At 34.5% G+C, this 13,784-nt stretch overlaps 1 protein-coding gene across 7 annotated transcripts in view; it reads left to right on the top strand.

Moving 5' to 3' along the window:
- The first annotated feature begins 6,073 nt into the window (after window positions 1-6,073).
- LOC128859079 (phosphorylase b kinase gamma catalytic chain, skeletal muscle/heart isoform) overlaps window positions 6,074-13,784 on the top strand; it is a 50,229-nt gene continuing 42,518 nt past the window's right edge. For 3 of the 7 annotated variants that reach the window (XM_054095785.1, XM_054095784.1, XM_054095781.1), the window contains exons 1-2: window positions 6,075-6,482; window positions 7,474-7,882. In XM_054095785.1, the coding sequence (XP_053951760.1) occupies window positions 7,788-7,882 (95 nt within the window). In that variant the 5' untranslated portion in view covers window positions 6,075-6,482; window positions 7,474-7,787. Of the gene's footprint in view, window positions 6,483-7,473; window positions 7,883-13,784 lie in introns of all 7 variants that reach the window. The other 4 variants (XM_054095783.1, XM_054095782.1, XM_054095787.1 and 1 more) reach the window with 4 other exon arrangements.

Here is a 13,784-nt window from a genome sequence, read left to right as displayed (position 1 = left end):
ATTGCAGATATGCATTTTTTTTTTTTTGTGATTATTCGTTTTACATTTTTTTGAATCATCAGTAAAATCTTCAACTCAATTAACAAATAACTTGAAAGCATCCAATTTGTTGTTTATGTCATTGTACGTTAACATACGCATGCACATATGTTAAAAATAAGCTTCACTAGACATTTTCATGAAATTTTCAACATTAACCCTGCTACTACGTTAGGGTCTTTTGATTACCCAAATTGCATATAACATCGCCGTATTTCTAACTGGTGGAATATATTTGAAAGTTCTTACTACTCAGTGCATCAATTGTTGAAATATATTGAATTCAATTAGTTTTATCACCATTTTAGGCTTAGAAAATTGTTTATTGCAAGTGCTTACGCATATAATGTTCGGGTCATTTTATGACCCCTATCATATTTGTAAAACGAATAGTAAATATATAATGTAATATCCCCTGTTGCAGAGTCATCGTCTGGAACACCTCTCTGTTGTGAATGCTGGAATGCGTTTACAGTTATAATTTTTGTATTCAATAACAACGAAACCAAATACTTTCAGTTCTGTGCTAAATATTGTAGTGATCAGTTGCTATTGTAAATCTAAGTTTATAGACGATAGTTTTTGATAAAACATGGAATCTAGACATACTGTAAGTATATATAACCTAAATTTTTTTCCTAAATTCATACTAGTATTTATACGGTAAAATTCGTTGTTGTATTTACTTGGCCATAGTGTCAGCGTGGACAAATGACTGAGCATGATATTGGTGTATTCTTGAGTGACCTTGAAGACGATGCAAGTGATGATTGTGATGCTAATTTTGTACTTGAGGAAGACGAATGTTTATCTTCAGAACAATCCATTTCCAGTGGCACAGAAGCCTTCACTTCATTGACCGTAACTAATAGCACATAAGTTTTTGATAAAGATCGGATGATAAAGTGGACAACAATACCTTCTTTGCAATGTCTAAGTCGTGCAGCAAGTGAAAATATTCTTCACGGAAAACCTGGAGTGACTTCTTATGTTATTCATCGTATTTCAAAAATTCGTGATACTTTTGATGTATGCCTTACAGAAGCTATGAAAAGGGATATAATTCACTACAGCAATTTCCAAGGAAGTGCTGTTTTCGAAAATTTTCAAGCTATAGCTGCTACTGAGTTCGATGCTTACCTGGGACTTCTTATACTTATTGGTATTTATTTACAATATATTTTTCATATTATAATTGTATAACGGACATATTATTCTTTTAGGAGTCTACCGGTCATACGGTGAAAGTCTTAATTCCCTGTGGAACGAGTTTCATGGACGTCCGTTTTTGAGAGCAATCATACCGTGGACGAAATGTGACTACCGATAATTTTTTTACGAGTCATAACCTTGCATTAGAACTGCTAAAGCAGAAAATTACTATTGTTGGCACAGTAAGGAACAATAAACGTTTTCTGTCGGTTCATGCAACATCACAAGAATTGCGTAAGCTTCCAATACACTCAAGTACATTTTTTTTTTTCATGAAAGAGAAACAGTAGTTTTGTATGTGTCTAAAAAATACAGAATGATTTATTTGCTTAGCACCCTTCGCTATAATAGCAACATTTTGGAAGATCATCAAAAAAAAATTCCGGAAATAATTGAATACTACAACTCGACAAAAGGTGGAGTCGACACATTGGAAAAAGGAAAACCAATCGGTGGCCAAAAGGAAAACCAATCGGTGGCCAGTTGCCCTGTTTTCTAATTTATTAGATATTTCTGCTCTAAACGCTTTTATAATATGGACCGAAATATATCCTAAATGGCAAAAAAATAAATTGCATAAAAGGCGCCTATTTTTAGAGCAACACGGTGAAGTTTTAGCTCAAGAACATATCAAGAGGCGTAGTCGGCTTCCTCGCGCGAAAGCCTCTGCATCATTGGTACGAAGAATTCGAGAAGAAGACAGTGCATCACCATCTACGAATTCGCCTTCTCCAAAACGAAAATGCGCTAGTGAACGGAAAAGGTGCAAATTTTGCCCGTCGAAAAAGGAAAAAAAGACCTTTACTGAGTGCATAACTTGCAAAAAACCTGTTTGTCCGTCACACCGACACACAACCACTCTAACGACGACATATTGCATTGATCACAAGCCTTAAAAATATTTTTGAACTGTACAAACTTGAATTTTCTCAATAAAAAAATGTGGGGTCAAAATAAGGCCCGAACATAACATGTGTATTTTTTTTCTAACATAGTAGCAGGATTAAGTTTTCATATGATATAGACGGTTTAACCAACTAAATAGAGATGTGTGAGGTTAGTATATTACTTCTTAAGTAGTTAGTAGTTGGTACTTACTAACCTCATATATGTAGTTGAGTTGTAGTTGTATATAACCGAATACATTCTCGACCAAGAACTGCTACTTCAGAGGTGTTTAAGAAAAGCGGTTGGGGATTATTTTATGCTACCATAAAATCAGCAATACAAATTTAGGAAATACAGTGCGCCACTTGAGTCACCGTACTCTTGTTACTTTTAATTTTAGTCTTATATTATTCCAACGAATGTGAACATAATCAAATAACAAAAGTCTACGTACTCTTAATTTCGTGCGCTGTCTGGCGCCAGTGTTCTTCTTAAAAATAACGGAGATTTTTGAAAAATATGTGCAGTAATGAGTAAATTGAGTAAATTCAAAATATTCGATTTTTATAGACAAAATGCCTCGAAAAGAGTTATCACTCGATGTTCATGGAAATATCCTGCATCCTACACAAAAGCGCAGAAATCTTATGCAGAGATAGCTAAGATTATGGGTAGAACCAAATCCACTATTCAGAATGTCATTGGACGATTCAAATACGAAGGACGCATTAAAAATAACAAAAGATCCGGCCGGCCACATGAACTTTCCAATCGTGACAGGCGCACAATAAACTATATAACTTTAGGTCCTACACTCCTCGCAAGATGCCGCACATAAATTTAATTAATAGAAGGAAGCACTTAGAGTTTGCCAAAGCGTATGTGGACAAACCAATTGACTTCTGGCGGAAGGTCATCTTCTCAGATGAGTTGAAGTACAATATTTTTGGCTCAGACGGGCGTCTCCGCGTAAGGAGGAGACCAGGAGAAGCTCTAAGTCCAAAAAATACCATAAAAACCGTAAAACACGGCGGCGGAGGTATTAGGGTTTGGGGCTACATAACTGGAGCAGGAGTCGAAAATTTGGAATTTATCGACGGAGTGATGGACCAATACGTGTATATTGATATTTTGAAAAAAAGTATATATGAAGAGCAGCGCCGAGAAATTGGGAATAGGTTCCGATTTCTATTTTCAGCAAGACAACGACCCTAAACACAACGCAATTAACACCAGGCTATACCTTGCGTACAACACTCCACACCTTTTGGAGACGCCACGACAGAGCCCGGATATAAATCCGATTGAACACGTGTGGAATATGCACCACTTAAGCAATAAAAACCCCTGCGAGAAGCATTGTACCAAGAGTGATGCGCAATGGATCCCAATCACATTGAAAAACTGGTGATGTCGATGCCAAATCGCCTCAGAAAGGTGATTAAGAAGAATGGTTATCCCACTAGATACTAAATTAAAAGTTGTAATGAAAATAATGTTCCTTATAGTTAATAAGATTATATTGTTTGTAAGAGTACGTAGACTTTTGTTGAAGCAGATATTGAAGTTCCTTTTGTTTTTAATTAATAATATTACATTAAGTTTGAAATCTTACTATTTTTATTTCATTATTTAAAAGAAAATATATTGTTCTGTTAGCCTGCATCAAAGTTTTTTAAATTTAATAAAAATTTGGCCAAGTTACAGGATGATTTGTGCAAATATAACCAGAGTACGGTGACTTAAGTGGCACACTGTATAAGTTTTTATTGTTCTGAAATCACAAAACATTTTTATAGCTCTAGAAACATAAAACTTCTTCCAATAATTTTGATTTGTGACGAATAACATACAATGGGTATATTCAGAAACGCATTACAAATGCGCAGTAATTGCAGCGCTGGCAGCACTGCCAATGTGACAAGTGTTGCAATTGATAGATTGGCAGTATTAAAATTTTTCCTGCAAATAACGCGCGACGTTTGATACAAAAATGGCGTTTTCGAACGCGATGCATTTGCAGTACTGCCATATTTGCATTTCTGAACGCATTGCCAACACTGCAAAAGTACGTTGCGCATTATAATGCGTTATTGAATATACCCAATATTTTTTGTGATTGGTGGGTTGGTTACCGGCGTCGGAATGTGCAGCACAACATACTAGCATCATTCTTTGCTCTTTCATAAGACCTTCGTCGAGGAGATGGCTTCCATCGGCCGCTTACTAGTAGCACATTCTACATATTTTGGGAGCATTATGGGAGATTATCCAAAAACAGGTTATCTATACAGTATTTAAAACTTTTTGTTTTGAAAAAACGATGCAAACCTCGAGTTCATCTCCACCACTGCAAAACTTGACGAATTTCCTCAAATGGAATTGCAAAAAAAGCAAAAGTGAATGCCAAGATGCTTAAATCTCAATCCCACGAGAGTACGACAGCTGAGGAGGAAGTACTGATATGATTTTACCTTACACTACAAATAATTCCTGCAAAAAGGACTCGAAAGTATGCCAAGTATCACCATGTGGATACCTAAGGAGCAAAAAGGACATCCATAAAATTCGATACCTACGGCTTTGGTAACCTTAGAAGTCCCTTCAAGCTCTTCTGATCCACCCGTGGAGTTCATGCAAAGCCTCCCTTTACAGAAGACCGCAGGTTTTCAAGAGAGTTAAATCCTCTTATTTCGGCGGAAAACCATCTTATGGGTCGCCTGTCTAGCTAACTCATCTGGCCAGCAGTTTCGGGAAGTCAGGCTTTTCTTCCGAATAGTTTTGAGCGCACCATTAATGAACTCAGGATTATAATTGCCGCTTGACTGTCGAAGTAAATGTTTACTTCCGTCAGTAGTTATACATGCAAGCACCCAATCAACTGCTTCTTTGATTGCGCTACCTCCGCTTGGAATACACTGCAGTGTTTCGGAGGCTTGAATTTGAGCTTGATGCAGAGCTCCTCACATAATACTCCTCCATCAATTCTTCCGCCCATGTTCGAGCGATTCGTGAACAAATTCTCCAGGCCCTCTCTCCAAGTGCTAAACTTCGCCCGCTCTTCCCTTCAGTGCATATGACCCCTCGAGGGTGTGAACTCTAAAGTTTCTAAGGATACTGGAGTGCCCATTACTAACCAACAAGAAGTAAATATACACGGAAGCCACCTAGCAAATAAGTAAACAGAGAATGTTGGTTAATTTCATAAACTTAGTGGCGTTACCAACTATTTAGGCAAAGAAAAAGTAGCCAACTACTTGCGGCATGCCAACTGAATATGCGGACACATTTATTTATGCCTATTTGCTAAGAATATCTGAAGTGATGAATGTTGTTCGCCAGTTTTGTTCTACTCAAAATATCAAATATCCTTCGTCATGAGTCTTTTTAGTGCCACAACCTTTTTTAACTGCGGCAAATAGTTATACATGTGAACACACAAGGTAAATATTTACGAATGTCGGGTAAGAAGATAAACTTGGTGGCGCTGCCAACTACTTAGTCAACTCAATAGTAGCCAACTGTGAGTAAACAAAAAAATTAAAACATGGTCTTGAGTCGAAAATTATATAAATTACGACTACAAGTATAACGAATTACGTTAGCGGAAGAGAAACCCATTAATAATATTACGACCAGCATGAGGTATACTCGTACTAAATAATCAATCGAATTACCGAATTTAAAATTAGAGATCGAAACTTTGTGCGCAATTTTTCCAAAAATTATTTTAATTTAATTAATAATTTTCTATTTTTAATGTTTTACCTACTATTTATTTTTACGTTTTAACTACTTCTATTAAGAAATATTCTTTTTTTAAAAAAAGTTTATCCTAACCTCAGCACAAGCTGCCGAAACATTCTTCTGAGTACTCAAGGGTTAACTACAGCAAATTTACCTATAGACGTAATGTCAAATTGTTTTCTTATATCTTGACTGTTTTTCCTCAACGTCTGCGACTTGCTTCCGACATTTGCTGTGGCCATAAAAAATGATTCTGCTCCTCGGGAAGTGACTACATCACCCATTTATGAACGAATCATACCACGCCGTGGAGCAACTCAACGCAAGCGCGAGCGTGATATCGTTGAAAAGTGAATTCAAATGTAAACGAAGTGTCAGTGGGTAAAGAGCAACATTAGAAGCAGTGTAAAACGAAGCGACGGCCAACGCAATGGAATTGAAATCGCATATAATTTATAAATAAACTCGTTGTTGTATGTATTTCGCGAATGCGATCGCAGAAATTTTACTATCCTAAAGAAAACTTGTTGTAAAAGTGTAATTAATTATACCAAACAATAAAAAAAAAAAATAAAATAAAAACGTGGTAATTGATGGTAAGAATTCACTACTGAAATGCAACTACCGTGAAGTATGGCAAATTCGTATTGAAAAGCAAGGCGAGAGGACAAAAACGCTAAATGTACTATAACCTTTTTTGACATTGAACGGCAGCAGCGGCACTGCAACAACAAGAAAATACATAAGTAGGAAGGGGCCGATCATTGGCATTGGTATTGGAGCAAGCCTAGCAAATTGCAAGAGACAAAAGCACGGGAACGATTTCAGCAGACTTTTAGTCAGACACAGCCAGATATCTTTAAGAGACAGCTGATAGTATTTATATTTATAAATATAAGAACATAGAATAGAAAAGTATTCGAATGGTTCTAATAGTAAAACTATTTACGGAGAAAGAGTGTTTTCTACCTTCATTACTAAATACTATTACCATTACCTTGTTACGGCAGCAAAAAATATAATATTTCTGTTGTAACACCGAAATTAAGAAAGGGCAACTGCACTTTGTTTTGTAGTAATTACAAGAGTTTATAGAATTGTGTATGTAATTGTAATTGTGATAACAAGAATTGAAGAAATGTTTGTAAACCAACAATGCATCCAATAGGAATTGGAGTTTCTGCCAATTGGAGGTGCTGGCTTCAATGGAATTCAAGTACACATCAACGTTTTTGACGTTCTCCCTTGCCGCGAGCGCGCGTCAACGCCTTCTATCAAGTGTAGGCAAGTGTGAAAATTTGAATGAAAATTCACATATTCGTACGAAAAGCTTTGTGTTGTTGTGTAATCGTGCAAATATTCTAACAAGTTGCCTAAAGCCGCAAAATTATTGCGATAAAAAATGGAAAAAAACTTATTTCCGAAACAAAATGTATAGAAAAACATACATACTAACGACACCGCGCTGCTCTTATTGAATCACGCGGAATAAATTAACAATTAAAATATTTCCATTGTGGAGTGTAGTGCTAAATTAAACTTTCCTATTTATTGGTTTATTAATTGCAAAAATTATTTTTATATTAGTATACCAGCGAAAACAGCCATTGAGTGCAATAGCTATCCTAAATGCTTCGTCGTTATAAATAAAATAAAAACTAAATATTTAAAGCTGCAAAAATCAAAAACCAGTCGACTCACAACGTCTAATGGGGTTTAGTTACTAGTTGGCACAGTTAACTGTTTGACGGTATAGAATATCACTGATTAGACGCCTACTTACTACACTATCTATTCGGAACTTATTGGATTAAAATAAAACTCGAATTTAAAACAAGTGCGCACAGAAGAGATTACTTTTTACATTTTGAAATTTGACCGCCAAAATTCCACCAGCACCAATGGCTAAGGACGAGGAGGAAGATGATGTTTTACCCGATAAGGATGCTGCCAAAGGCTTCTACGCGAAATATGAACCCAAAGAGATATTGGGAAGGTAAGAAAGGTTATGAACTAGGATGCAGTTTTCTTAATTCTGTTAGAAAACTATTGCCAATTGGCATTTTTGTGTTTTTAAATAATGTAAAAAGGATATTCTTTAATGCATTTCTTACATAAAGACGTTAATTTCTATGCATACATATGAATATGCCCATTAATATGTATTAATGTCTGGGTTATTAGCGATTTTCATTTCTAAATCCTCGAATTAGTCATAAATATGTATAAAATAAATAAGCGTTTAAATTATATGTACATAACTCAGTTTATGTACATATACCTTTGCCGTTCATATAAAAATTATTTTTCAACAATTCCAACGTGTCGCAAATACATACATTGGGCAATGGAAAAATCTCAATTCTACTTGTAATAAAAAAATCTGTTCATTAATTCTTTATATCAAATCGGTTAGGCCGCTAAAATTGCTGCCAGTTTGCTTCGGTATAAAGTAGAAAAAGTAAAATTTATTAATTAAAAGTAATACGGCTATGTCCATGAAAATACTGGAAAATCATTTCAAAGCATGTACATACATACGTACAATGTATAGTAGACGCCACATTTTTATCAAACAATACATCTAAAGCTGTTGGGTACTGAGAAAGTACAATAATTGGAAAAAACTGGAAATTCGAAGCAATGTTTTGAACTTACAGAGTATTACAACAAATTTCGTATCAAGTTTTAGAGTATTTTCGGTTTTTATGGATTGCGAAGTAGGTATAGTTAAACGAAATTAAAACATTCAGTCTGTTTAATTCGAGTTTAATTTTTCATATATCCAGAATGCGCGCTGACATTATAAACATATGCACATAAATATGTATGACGTGTTGAGAAAGGCCTTATGACAGATTTCTTCTTTTCATTCACCCTTAAAACGAGTGCTTACTAGGGGTGGGATTATTTTCGAATAATATTCGAATAAACATTATTCGAATAAAACGAATAATACTATTCGTTTCAAATAATTCGAATAGTTCATTATTCGAATACCTTACTATTCGAATACCTCACTATTCGAATAGTTGACTATTCGAATACCTCACTATTCGAATAGTTTACTATTCGAATACCTCACTATTCGAATAGTTTACTATTCGAATACCTCACTATTCGAATACCTCACTATATATTCATTAACATCAGGGAGAAAATGCTTTTAAAAATATAAAAATTACATTGGCCCTTCTCATGGTGCATGCACTTGTACATAAACCGATTAGTAGTCCGCTAATCTAAATAAATATTTACCAAAAATATTCGAATAGTGAAGTATTCGAATAGTGATGTATTCGAATAGTAAGGTATTCGAATAGTAAGGTATTCGAATAGTGAGGTATTCGAATAGTGAGGTATTCGAATAGCATTATTCGAATAAACGAATAAAAAATTCGAATAAATATTATTCGAATTACGAATACCTCTCGAATAAAAGATTTTATTATTCGAATAATTTTTATTCGAATAGTCCCACCCCTAGTGCTTACCCAATTGGGCCTTCTAGTATTACATGAACTCTATAACTACACTTGACTGTTTTACCGATCTTAGCAGATTTTTGTAAGGCCAACAACAGCTAAAATGCCAAAACCATAAAACTTGTTTCTCCGTTACTGGAACGTTTGGGATTTATAACCGCCCAAGAACTGTCATTTCAGCAAAATTTCCTAAAGATTGTTGGGAATGTTTTGCTTTTAATATACATCAACGAAAACTTCTCGCAAGGTTGCCATTGTTGACATATTTATGCGCTACATCGTTTTTTTGGTACTTACATATATACATAGTTTTTCAGTTTTGTATTTTTTTGTTCTCTGTTTTCGCCAAATATTCATATGGCATAATACAAAATTTTGCCGCCTTGCCTTGAACGAAAGATCAAATGTAAATAGTTGACTGCATATCTGATTACGGCATACCTAATCGTGACATGAACTAACTCAGACTAAATATGTAACTATATTTTTTAAACTTTCATAATTAAACATTTATAATCAAAAATTTAGTATGGTTAATATGTATTGATATTATATGATATCTGTGTGTAGACTATAACATCATTCCAACTGCAATAATAAAATTACGAATCATTACAATTTCAACTATTTAAATTACAAAGTTTAAAAATAAAGCAATCACGTACTTATTAGTGCAGTAATATGCACGTATCTATATGTATATACACATATATACATACATATGCATGGATACGTATAGGCAGTATCGGCGAAAACAGCATTGCACAAAAATTGAATAATTTTCAATAGAAAAAGGGGCCCACATGCAGGTACACGTATGTGAGCTAGTTACAGTCAGCCAAGCACCAGCTTAAGCAGATCACACGCCATTGCAACAAGCCATCAACGGCATGAAATGCAAGCGCACAAAACACACAACAGGGAGGTGTGTCTCGCTTATCCAATTTGACTGCATAAAATGTCTGGTTGAGAGCGCCGATGCGACGGCTGGGGTCCCCACCACAAAAAAGAATAAATAAATGAATTCTTATAAATTGCAAACTTAGTAATTGACAGTAAAAGCAATTGAAAACACATATATTCTACATATACATAAGTATGAATACGTATATACACATATGACTGCAGGGGCATATCCATGCATACATACATGCAGCCGTTTTGTAGAGAGGGGCGTGTGTTTGCGAGCCATACAATTATGTGGTTCACCTGCTCACAAACCGGTTGATCATTGCATGAGCACATTGGTATTCGGAAAAAAATTTGCCACGTGATAGCGAAAGACACACCACAGAACAGACGAGCTACAAACATACCTATAAACTCTTAACGTACAGTCATACACGTATATACATACATGTACATCTAGTACGTGGTAAACCGACCGGGCCCCTCGTTTCTCGGAAATGCTTATGCATTAACGAATATCAGTCAACAGCTGTTCAAATCGGCGGGGGTCAGAATACGGTTTTCGACACTCTATATATAGAATATTTGTAGCGAACACCCAAGCATTGGCAATAAATAGAGAAAGAGAGGGGAGAGTAAAAAAATAAAAGACAAAAAAAAAAAAACAATAAACAACGCTTCGAACTTGTTTCATAACTTGAGCGTTTTTTGTAAGCAAGTGTGTGCGCAGCGAACGCTTGCTAGTACCGGCCCCTCTAATTGAGGCGATGAAGTCGGGTGTAGTGGAGATGGTTGCAATGCTTGCTGTAAATTTGCCCACATGTACATACATATAGGTATAGGTATATGTATGTGGCCCTTTGAAATTTGTAGGGAAAAACTGAAAAATGTACCGTCACTGAATAATTTGCATGCCTTAAACAATTACAGAAGTCTATTTACATATTTATAATAATTAAGTACTTTGCAAATTAGTTTACATTTAATTAAACTTGATAAAACTACATTCAAGTACATTGATCCTTAAGTGCCACTCCATTTAGACAAGCCTTTCCATGATTAATTTCAACACTATGTTATAACTTTTATAAAGTTTAAGCGTTAAATTACAAAACAAAAAAATAATAATTTGTTTTAGAAATAGTAGTACTTTAGAAAGTGGGATTCTTTATCTTTTACCTGAGCACGATTTCACACAATTTTTGAACCAATAAACGAAAAGGTACATAATAATAATAATAATAGTTTACCGAAGACGGCCGACGCAAAATCGGAAAGTCAAATTTATATTCGGCCAAGGACAATCACTCCAGCAGCATTCCCCTAACATTTATGGGGAATGTTTATGCTGTTACAGTGAAAACAACAATGAGAGCTATAGCTTGTAACCAAGAATGATAGAAAGAAGATTGCGCCCATCAGAGCGTACGTGACGTCACGTTTGATGAGTTGTGTAGTATTGCCAACTATTTGCTCTTCGCAATAAATTTAGTACTTTTTTATACCGAAAATGCGACAATTTTTAAGTTTGGTGTTTGTTTCTTTTTGTTTTTAATTTAAAGCTACCGAAACTTTAGGTTAAAAAAAACTGTATTATTATACAAAAGAAGTTTGAAAAAGGCCTGAGAAGATTTTAGTGCTAATGAAAATTTTTTTACTCTTATAAAATTTGATAATTTAAAAGTGCAAATTTAATTTTTGGCTCTATTTAAGGCTATGCAAAAATATTAAATGCCCCTCTCTCAACTCTTCTTAAGATTCAAAACCTTTTTACACATTTTAAAAAGCCTTTGAATTTATTGAATGATTTTTTTACTCTTATAAAATTTGATAATTTAAAAGTGCAAATTTAATTTTTGGCTCTATTTAAGGCTATGCAAAAATATTAAATGCCCCTCTCTCAACTCTTCTTAAGATTCAAAACCTTTTTACACATTTTAAAAAGCCTTTGAATTTATTGAATGCGAGTTAAAACCATAGAGGTGTAATCGTTTCTTCCGGTCATCAATCCTTAGTGAGACATAGGACATTAAGAGTTATATTCATTGTAAAAATAAACAACAAAATAGCAGAAAATACTAAAGAAACCATACTGACATTTTTACTAAAAGAGTACCTTATCTAGTTACATAACTTCAAATATAACAAAAAAGTCGTTCCCTTAACAAAAGAGTCTCGCTTAACAAAAAAAAAACTCATAAATTAAATTGTACATAAGCATAACACATTTATTTAAAAAAAATTTCTCACGCATACAAAGTTCTTTAAGTAATTCAATAAAAATTTCGTGTTTTATTTTCTTTATAAGGGCATTTAGTGCGTTTTTATATCCAAAGCTAGGCAACTCTGCAGTAGCGAGAGAGAGATTTGACTGCCGAAAGCAGAAGAACACCAACAACACCGGCAATCTCGGGCAATGCCACCAGATGTTAAAAAAAGTAGATCTAAATAAAACTGAGTGAATTATTTAAATAATTATTAAAAAATGTATATTTTACAAAATTATAAACACGACATTTTCATTAGAACAGCTAGAAAAATGTCATGAAGAAAGAACTAAAACTCCGAGACCAAAAATAATAAAATAACAAAAAAAAAATGCTAAATTAAGTTACGAAAATGGTAATCTGGCCATACTGGAGCTAAAATCACGCAACTAGTTGTCAAATTCGCGGAGCGCAAAGTAACGGGACCACGATAGGCGCCATCTCATTATTCTTTGCATCATGCTTGTAACTGTAAGGCTAGTACTAAGTACAGAGCCGTTAAATTTCGTCAGCAACATGCATTTGGCATGCCTTGAAATGTTGCTAGCAACATTGATGATTGCCAAAAGAGAAGAGATGTCAAATTTATAATAATAATTATTAAAGTAATTTTTTAAGCATCGTCCCAGAAGCAATTGACGAATTTTGATAAGAAAAGTGTTTTCAAACAAATTAACACACACATCTATGCATATTGACACAAAAAAATATATAAAGAAGATTTACGTACACTTATTGCGAAAACGTTTCGCTTAAAAATGCTATGTATTCGGAGAACTTGAACTCAGGCACTTCACTCGCAAACGAACTGTTAGTTTTCGCTCAATTTTAAATGACATGCGATTTATAAATAGGTGTGACAAAATGTTGCTGTCATGTTGCGCGCTGTTTTCACGGCGTGAACTGAGTACCACTTTGAGATACATTGAAAGATGAGATACATACGAAATTTCACGCTTATTTCACGGCAATGCAATTTGTTTTTTGAGAGCCATTTCAAATGAATCGCGAACTTAGTACTATGCTTTAGAGAGACGGACTAAATGTGAGATCTAACATTTAAAAGTACATACATATGTATCGTGTAGAAAATTTGGCATATTTGTATTCAAAAGTGGGCGAACCTTCGCCCATTTTCCAAAATTTTACTCATGTCTAATTTTTTTTCAAATTCATTATTTGTAATTTTGCTTATTACAACAGAGATATCTCGGTTATTGACCGATTTTAGCCATTT

This window comes from Anastrepha ludens, chromosome 3 (assembly GCF_028408465.1).
Source record: "Anastrepha ludens isolate Willacy chromosome 3, idAnaLude1.1, whole genome shotgun sequence".
Classification (NCBI taxonomy): domain Eukaryota; kingdom Metazoa; phylum Arthropoda; class Insecta; order Diptera; family Tephritidae; genus Anastrepha; species Anastrepha ludens.
The sequence above is the reverse complement of the archived record's forward strand: the minus strand, read 5'-3'. Positions and strand labels throughout refer to the sequence as shown.